This window comes from Papaver somniferum, chromosome 7 (assembly GCF_003573695.1).
Source record: "Papaver somniferum cultivar HN1 chromosome 7, ASM357369v1, whole genome shotgun sequence".
In the NCBI taxonomy this organism is placed as follows: domain Eukaryota; kingdom Viridiplantae; phylum Streptophyta; class Magnoliopsida; order Ranunculales; family Papaveraceae; genus Papaver; species Papaver somniferum.
Genome location: NC_039364.1, coordinates 93,224,563 through 93,234,261, shown reverse-complemented (window position 1 = coordinate 93,234,261; position 9,699 = coordinate 93,224,563). Strand labels below are relative to the sequence as shown.

At 37.6% G+C, this 9,699-nt stretch overlaps 1 protein-coding gene across 1 annotated transcript; it reads right to left on the bottom strand.

Annotated features, from left to right (window-relative positions):
• Nucleotides 1–7,169: 7,169 nt before the first annotated feature.
• On the bottom strand, nucleotides 7,170–7,655 carry LOC113294916. Its single transcript, XM_026543287.1, has one exon. The coding sequence runs from the start codon at nucleotides 7,653–7,655 to the stop codon at nucleotides 7,170–7,172; it is 486 nt and encodes a 161-aa protein (XP_026399072.1).
• Between the last annotated feature and the right edge of the window lie 2,044 nt (nucleotides 7,656–9,699).

The following is a 9,699-nucleotide window of genomic DNA, read 5'->3' as shown; positions in this document are numbered from 1 at the left end:
TTTATTGACAAAAAGGGGGAGAATTAATATGTAGTTCACACTACAAATACATATGGTTTACGTGTTTTACGGATCATTATGTAAGGGAGAGTGGTTTTCATGTTGAGATGAAAGTATTGACTAAGGGGGAGTGATACATATCACCATAGTATTGTTGTCGAAGTTGTGTTATAAGAACTTTGATACTGTGTAATAATACTATGACATTGTATAACAATGATCGAGAGCTTTTGTTTTCTCATTGTTATGGCTACGGATCTTCAACAACTATGATGTTGAATTGAACACCTATGGAATCATGTGAGTACTTTGAAAAGACGAAGTTTTCGAGTAGTGTTGAAGCACCAAGGAGATCAAGCATGTGGACGAGAAGCTATAAAGTTTTATTTATTTTGTAATCCATATGTATTGATAGTTTTGCCACTAATATTGACAGATGGGGAGATTCTTAGAGCATTGCTCGGTCGAACTCGCATGCGTTGCTATCTCATGCATGTTTGTCAAGTTTAGTTGTCAAAACTATATGTCTTGATTTCTAGACTACTTATAGCTAAGTCTAAGACTAGGATAGTTAAGTGTAGTTGATCTCCAGACTCCACGGTGATCATCTTACGAAGATGAAGAACTACTCAAGGAACCAGTGGAACTTCATCCGACTAAAAGGTATATGGAGACTTGAACTTATATATCACTCAAAAGCCTATCTCTCTATCTCCTATTCTTGAGACAAAGTCGTATAAGTATGATAGTTTTCATACATACACATTTGTTATTTCGAGTCGAGTTTACTCGCCTATCTTTTTCTCGAAATATGTGTTGGTAAGCTTTCGCTTTAACCACTTTTCATCTTAACCCGTGACGAAAGTCATGATGACGTTTCAATCTTGAAAATAGCTTTGATGACGATAGTTGTGAATAATGACTGTTATAACATTATAGAAGAATGTTTCAATGATTGAAATGTAGACTTGAGATTACGTAACCAACTATGGATATAAGCATATATAGTGTGTTTGCACATTAGTGTATAAATCCATGTGCCGAAAACCAAGTGTGTTCATATGGTATTGGTGAAGGATATAGATTGGGTACGCGTACCCCTTCGTGTACCAGCGGAAGTTTTCGAACCGAAAATTTCTGCTGAGTTTGTAAGTTTGAAAACTGTTAAACCGGCCACCTTAGGTACGCGTACCCACGAATTTTTCGATCAAAAATTTATGCTGAGTTTCTAAACTCAAATCCGGTAGCTATGGTACACGTACCCGTACGCGTACCTAAGCTGGTTATATTTTTCAAATTGGAAGTTCATTAACTTAAACAATAAATCAATAAGGAATGCAATCTTTGCAAACCGTGGCTATATTGTTCATGAATTGATTCAATTGAATCAAACTGATTTTGTTTCAGTTGTGTTTATTCATAAAGATCTAAGCAATTGAACAACTCTTCAACTAGTTCTTTTGAAGTCATTTGAACTAGTTGTAAAGAAGATGAATATGGTTGATGTGAAAGTGCTCATATGGCTAACCATTGGTTAACTATTTGTGAACCAACTAAATGTACACGGTTAGGTACGGTTACTCAAACCTAAATGAAATACATTTCATTTGTGTGTGACAAGCTAAGTTTTGATTTAACGGTTGAAAGATATTATCTTGGTTAAATCAGGTTTTTCATCTAACGGTGAATATTGAATGCTTTGTTACCAAGGTAACTTAGATTGCAAATCCTGATTTGAAAACTATATAAAAGAGACATCTAGCAACTGGAAAAACTAATCCCCAGGCCTCCTGTGTGATACTAGTTGGTTTTGCTAGAGTCGGTTCTCCTTTAACCTTAGGTTTCTTCTCGAGACCCTGTAGGTTAACGACTGAAAGACTTTATTTGGATTGTGAAGCCAGACGAAACTACTTCTCTTGTAGTTGAGCGATCTGATCTTGTCATTTTCTATCGTACGATTTCAATTGAATAATTTACTTGAGATTATATCTCTGATAGGGCAAGATAAAAAGAAATCACAAACATCTTCGTCTCGTCGTTTGTGATTCCGCAATATCTAGATTCGCTACCATACGATTTAGATTATTCTGAGGTGATTGATAATTCTAGGTTGTTCTTCGGGAATATAAGTCCGGGTTATCGATTGGTTCCTGTTCACCTTGATTTTATCAAAAGACGGAACAAAACTCTTAGGTTTATCTGTGGGAGACAGATTTATCTATTATCTTAGACTTTTCTGTGTGATACAGATTTGTTTATTAAGGTCTTCGACTTTGGATCATAGCAACTCTTGGTTGTGGGTGAGATCATCTAAGGGAATCAAGTGTGTAGCATCCTGCTGGAATCAGATACGTAAGGAGCGCAACTGTACCTTGAATCAGTGTGAGATTGATTAGGTTTCAACTACAGTCCAGACCGAAGTTAGTTTGTAGTAGGCTAGTGTCTGTAGCGGCTTAATACAGTGTGGTGTTTAATCTGGACTAGGTCCAGGGGTTTTTCTGCATTTGCGGTTTCCTCGTTAACAAAACTTCTGGTGTCTGTGTTATTTATATTCCGCATTATATTTTGTTATATAATTGAAATATCACAGGTTGTGCGTTGTATCGATCAATTGTGAAATCCAACCTCTGGTTGTTGATTGGAAATTGATTGATACTTGGATATTGGTCTTTGGTACCATCCAAGTTTATATCTCTTGTATTCAATAAAGACTCGCATATTTCTATTTGCTTGAGTGTAGATTAAATCAGTAGATCGAGATATTAACTCCTTGATATACTTTTTATTAAGATTGAGTCTGACTGTCTAGTTGATTCTCTTAAAAGTATATTAGAGTTAGTCCATATAGATTTCTAATCGAAATTTTGGGTGAGGTTGTTAGACCCCCACATTTTCATTCTCAAATATTTCTCAAGCCATGAAAAAGCCAAAAAGTCAAATGGTCACATGACCGACTAGGCTTCTCACGTCAAAAATTAAAGTATTATTATTTTAATATTCTCAAAATATTGGACGCATGAGCAAATTTCTACTTGCTCATTCGAGAAAAATTTAGAGTTTCAGTCAAGATCAAACTCTTCTGAAAATCCAAAATATTGCTCAAACGCGCACCAGAAAATACCAAAACTCTCAGGACTGAGACACGGGCAGTATGGTGACACAGGCATGCCACCTTGATCGACCAAGGTTGGCCCTTAGGCTTGCAAGGAGCCGGTCCCGCACTCTTTCATAACTTTGACCTAATTAGCTCTCATATTGGGTCCAAACTCTCTCCAACCAACTTGGAATTTGCTCAATCGACCATCAGGTGGTCCCACGACCACCAAGGGTCGGTCCCATGACCCCTTGGTCGGTCCTCATCTCTTCATAATTAGTTTTTATTACTTAATGCTCAGACGAGCACTATTTTAATAAATGATTAAACCAGCATTTGATCATCCTTTCACCAACTGGTCAACAAAGGACTTTGGTGCATGCTCACTCGAGCACCTGGGCACTACATGGTCGACCATCATCCCATGTAGCCGGTCCCTCCTTCACACAGTGACTTATTTTCGGTAAATCATCAACTGATCAGCAATCGATCAAAAGTAGGGTTTTGAACTAAATGCTCTGCAAATCATGATTCTGAGCAAGTTCAAACACTAATAATTTTATGTTGATCCAGCAATCAATAACTGAATTAATTATATAATATTCCATCCAGCTACCAATATTTTAATTAATATTTTATTTGGCCATTCATCAAACGAGCAATATTTGCTCAGACGAGGAATATTGAGCCAACTATCAATATTCAGTAATTTTTCAAATGAGCAATGTTTGCTCAGACGAACAATATTTGCTCAGACAAGGAATATTGATTCAACTATCAATATTCAGTAATTCATCGCAATATTTGCTCGAATATTGATTCAACTATCAATATTCAGTAATTCCTCAAATGAGCAATATTTGCTCCGAGGAATATTGATTCAACTATCAATATTCAGTAATTCATCAAATGGGCAATATTTGCTCAGACGAGGAATATTGATTCAACTATCAACATTCGGTAATTCAACAATTCATCATACGAGCATTTGCTCATACTATTCATTATGTTGATTCAATTATCAACATCATTCATTCGAGAACTATACGTCCCAGCAGACATGTTCAATCCATGAATCCTAGAGCATTCAACTATCATGCTCGACTGAATAATACTTAGACTCATCTCCTAATGAAGTCAACGACTGACTAATCAAATACATGTCTGCCTTACAGACTCCACGTTCGTGAGACATCAAACACATCACATGGGGGGTATTAATTAGGGTTTTGGTCTGGCGGCCTACGGCACGTGTGTTCATGCACGATGAGAAATGTGAGTAAGTCGTGCAAGAAGTTGAGGGAGTTAGAAAAGTAGTAGGTGGACAATCAACCAAGTATCTGTACGACCTGGAACTGGTTAAACCACGATTTCCCACTTTCCCACTCGAGCAACCGTCATACATACTGGAGACCAACGTGTCTACATTCTAGCAATATAAATAAGTTTCTGAATTCACGATTGAGGATAACATTGGTCGAATAGACAACATCTATCGTCTATCCAAGAATCATCGTGTGAGAAACAATCTCTCCAAGAATCATCATATGCAGAAACCCACAACACATTCAAAATCCTTGATCATCATTGATCTCACACACTTCTCAGATTCCCTCCTACAGATCAACCCTCTTCTCTCTTTGTGACCGAATTGACTCTGCAACGACCATTTCTTGGTTTGGGTCGGAGTCCTACAGATTGATCTCTCGAACTCAAAGCACTCTCGTGCAATGCATCTGTTTGAGGTTAGGAAGTTTGCTCGGTTGGGGAATCTCCGTCCGCACGGTCGTCTCTCCACTTCCTAAAAAACCAGCAAATCGTTTTTCCGCATCAACAGTGTGTTAATCTGAGTTGGTATTTGGATGCAAATAGAGGGAACAAATGAATATTTTCATCAAGGGATTGTGTTGTTTGGCCTACAAAGGCGATGTATTGGAACCTGTGCAACAACATCGCTTGGCTGATTGCTGCTCACACATTGAGCATCCAAATGCGAAGAAAATGTAGGATGAACTAAGTCGTCAAATTAATAGGACCCGGAAAACAGCTAGCCAACTAAGCCAAGGACGTGCTGAGAAAGGTGAAGGAAGTCAAAGGCGGGGAAAGCCAAGAGGACAGAGAAGATGGTGATTCCCAAATAGCTAGTGGAAGTCAAGGTCTTCGTAAGAGAAGTCGGACATCAGGTAACCAGGGAAGTGAGGGATGTCAGCGTGGCCGAGGTGGAGGTCGTATTCGTGGGTGAGGAGATGCTCTTATAATGTTTTAATGGACGGTCTTTAGTTATTGTAAACTTGAACTTATGTTTCTTTTCTTTTTGTTTGACACAACTATCTACTGTTGGTTTGAATGGTTTGTTAAAATTTTGTCGCTTTCTTTAATATGTTATAAGTTGTTTTTTAATAAATTGGTGTTATTGTTATCTTATAATATAGCATACTAACGACCCATACCCTAAAAGGCACAAAATAAATGATCCAGCATAAGTGTCGTCATATTATAATATAGCAGACTAACGACTCCAAATCAAAAAATTGAATCACAGCAAGAGTCGTTAGCTTATTTATATAGCAGACTAACGACCCTACGCAAAAAAAATCCAGGAAACCCTTTTTTTTATCAATAAATTCGTTGCCCTTTATATGGAACTTTATGAGGACACAATAACCTTACGAAATAAGAGTCGTTTATTTGTTAGTCATTCATTTATGACGACTCTAAAAATCAAAAACATCCAAGAGACCCAATTTTTTCCTTACTAAGAGCCGTTAGTTTGGTTTTTACCAGACTAACGACTCTTTGTTATATTATCCAGGGTCTACATTTCCCATTACAGTCGTTTAGGTGTTATCCAGTAACACTTACGACTCTTATTTAACAATTACGACGACTCTCTATATATAATGACGACTCATGTAGAAACTTCGATTTGAAAATTACGCAAACACTAATATCATTACCAAAATAACATCATATAGTTCAAGCATTACATAAGACTTAGTATGGGTATTCTTAAATCCGACACATCAAGTGTTCGTCGATGAACGTCTTGGCGTGACGGTACAACACTGTATATTCCTTGTGATGAATGAAATTTGTTTTCCCATTACGAATTCTCCATAGCCCTTTATATCGTTCGAGCTGAAATTCAACGAATGTATAAATGTAAGTATACGATAACCAAAAGAGACTTTGGTATAAAATTATCGGTACTTGCCAATCTCCAAGTCTCCAAATTCTTCCTCGGCGGCTCTTGTGGGCTTTGGGGTGAATGAAAGTTGCTGCCAGAATGGATCGATATCTCCAAGAGGAATGATATGTTTGTACCCACCAAGTTTATGTTCGCACGGGAGGCCGAGTCACGTCTCGGTTGTACAATTAATCCTCATCATTCTTCCAGCGGCCGCTTTGGCTCTAAATTTGATAAGTTCTTCCATCATATGGTTTATTGCCCACCATGATTCTTAGTGTGCTACCTACCATAGAAAATCTTTGTCTTCTATGTATCTCATCAAAAACGTTCTTTATTATATTCCATCTGAGTCACTATCTTGCTTAGATCATTCTCGGCGTGCTCGTGAATAGCTTCCTGTACTGTAACTACCCCATCTTTATTCTCTTCCAGAATAGATTTCAACCGTCTGTGAGACTGCTCTGCAAGACTTGTGGACTCATTGGTCCATTCATAAACAAACTTCTCCTTCCAAGGATTCAACCATGTATTTAGGCAATAGTCGACCACCTTCTTATGAACCGTGCTCCAATCATCAATAAACTTCTGCAAATTAGCATAATACATAACCTCCGTCTTCGAATGAGCCAAATGGTCCTGATCCATAGATCCCCCTCTTCATCGTATTTTTCCTTTTCCTTACTTTTCTCTTTTGCTCGCTCTTTTTTGGAAAGTTGACTTAGACGCTCATCTTCCTCCTTCGAAAGTTGATTACCCTTCTTAGGCTGGATCTTTTGGATTTGATTCTTGCAATTAGATAAAAGATTGGTTTGGATGTGCCACGTACAAAGAAAATGTTGAGCTAGTGGAAAAACACGACGAACGACACTCATAATTGCAAAATCCCTATTCGTAAATATAACCTGCGGTGTCTCTTTGCCACGGTAAATCAACCTCTCTTGTTCCACCCCAAACGTAGTCCTCTATTTCTTCTTTTTCCATATAGCACCATACGTTGGTGAAAGAATTTTTATCCGAAGTATGACTAACCACGTTCAACATCGGAATGTTATACCTGTTTATCTTGTAGGTGCAATCTATAAAGAGAACCTGGTAAAAACACTGAGCCAAATCCACCATCCTTAGGTGCGCAAGAAAAATATGAGTCACTTTCTCGTCCGGACCCACTCCTGTTTGCATGGCATAGTTAAGTTTTTCTGCTAACCACTCTGCTTGTTGCATAATTAATCTACCATCCCATTCGGTTCTCTTGATCGTTGCTTTGGAAGCGTGGATTGTGTAAATGGTAGACAAGTTATCCTTATCTTCTGCCCTTATTGCATTTAGGATCTTAAGAGGCCTACATCCCTTCATCTGCCGTACCTTCTCCATTTGATGCGGTTTCAACCGGGAATATGCAGGGTGTCCATATAAAATTTGTAGTGGACGATGGTTGTGACGACCGTCCGGAATACTATACAATCTCCATAGATCAGTTTCATGATACCTTTTAAAAAACAATCTTGAACGGGCATTCACACTTCTTCGACGCAGTTTTGTAGACCCTAGTCGTCTTCTTATCATACTTGTAATTCTTACCTTTGTGACTTTTTTCCTTTTTACCCGCTCTCTCGCATACCATCTCCATCGTCTTAAAATTGACGTGTTTGCTTTGAACAACCACGCACATCTTATTGCCTTCGAGATAAGCCATTTCTTGGCGTCAGCCTTGCTATTCCATGTCTATATTGAGCAAAGAAATTACACATCCATGAGGTCACTAATAAAATAATTTGAAAATAAATATATCGATTCGGTTAAGGGAAACGTACCAAATCAGTCATATAGTGTTGGGAGGTATCCGGACCTATCATAGAGATGGGTTCTGGTTGAGATCTTGGTTTCACTACCAACTATAAAAAAACACAAAACCTTCATTAAATGGTCGTCACTGTTTAAGATGTCTGAATGACGACTGTAATGTTAATTTACTTTGCTAAGGCTAGATTCATCACCTATGTTTTTGCAGATTGACGACTCAGCGGACTGAAATTCTGGTCATATAACGTGTATATTAGAGTCCTCAATTACTATTTAACAGATTGACGACTAAATAGGCTGAAATTCTTGTCTGCAAACCAGGGATAGGGTCGTCATAGGTTTTTATAGCAGGTGAACGACTCTTTTGATATACTTTGACGACCCTATCTGCATGTTGACGACTCTTCACAAACAAAGATACACCATTCTGTTCAGTTTTCGTCTAGAGTCGTTAGGGTATATATATATCAAACCTGACGACTCTAGATGAAGTTATTGCCAAATTTGAAAATCAAGAGTACGTTTGACTCCTAGGAGTAGTTATTATTTTTATTTTTAAAAACTAACGGTTTTTTGTACAAAAAACTATCAGTTGGGTCTTTTTTTCCTATAAAAGGAAACATATCCTTTCAAAGTTATTCACCCATCACTTTCAATATTCCCAAATCATTCACCCATCACTTTCAATCTTCCTACCTCATTCACCCATCACTTTCAAACACCAAAAATGGCTCAAAATCCATTCAATAATCAAGAAGATGTTGTTATTTTTAGAGCACACATCACGGTCAAGAAGCACGACTTTGAAATAGAGCACTGGGTCGCCAGTAACCACGACAAACCGGAGATCCGTACCTTAACATGGATCAAACATCCTATGCTTGGTGGGAACGTGTATTTATGATTTTCAAAGCACTAAATGGAAATCGTATAGACGGACGCTCCAGCACATAAGGGAAAAATACGATTTACTATTTAATGAATGCATAGCGCTGAAAGACGAATTGAAAGCTCAGGCCGACGCTCTTCCCAACGAATCTCAAATGGATAGAGTAAGTTTTTCAATCAAAAGGCCTTTCATCAAAAATTATTTCTTTGGTTCTTTTATTAAACAAGTCTAACTTATTAATAAATTGTTTTTCCAGTACTCTTTGGGTCGCCACCAATACAAATTTAAGTACGGCAAGACGTTTTCGCACGAAGACTGCTATCGTCTCTTGGGAGAAAGTACATGGCCATTCATCTTATATGTTTAAGTGTTCAAGCATGATGTAGTGAACTGTGTTATTTCGTTTCCTTTTAAATTTTGTGAGATGTATCCTTTTATAAATTCAATAAAAAGTTGTTCACGAGTTCGAAAGCAAATAATTTCCAACAAGATTCATCAACATATAATGATATACCCTATGACGACTCTCATGTATATTTCAAATAGTCGGGTTGGGTTGTCATTTGAAGTTAACCTATTAACGACTCATATTCTACTTTCTGGAGATAGTATTAGAGTCGTTTAGGTATAAACGTACACCAATGACGACTCACGCTTCATAAAAGGGTCGTTATTGTTTAACTATATACCTAAACGACTCCATGAGCATTTATTGCGGAATTTGAA

What these genes read in the sequence shown, in the direction of transcription:
- LOC113294916 (XM_026543287.1), bottom strand. Translation starts at nt 7,655, where the DNA reads ATGGAGAAGGTACGGCAGATGAAGGGATGTAGGCCTCTTAAGATCCTA.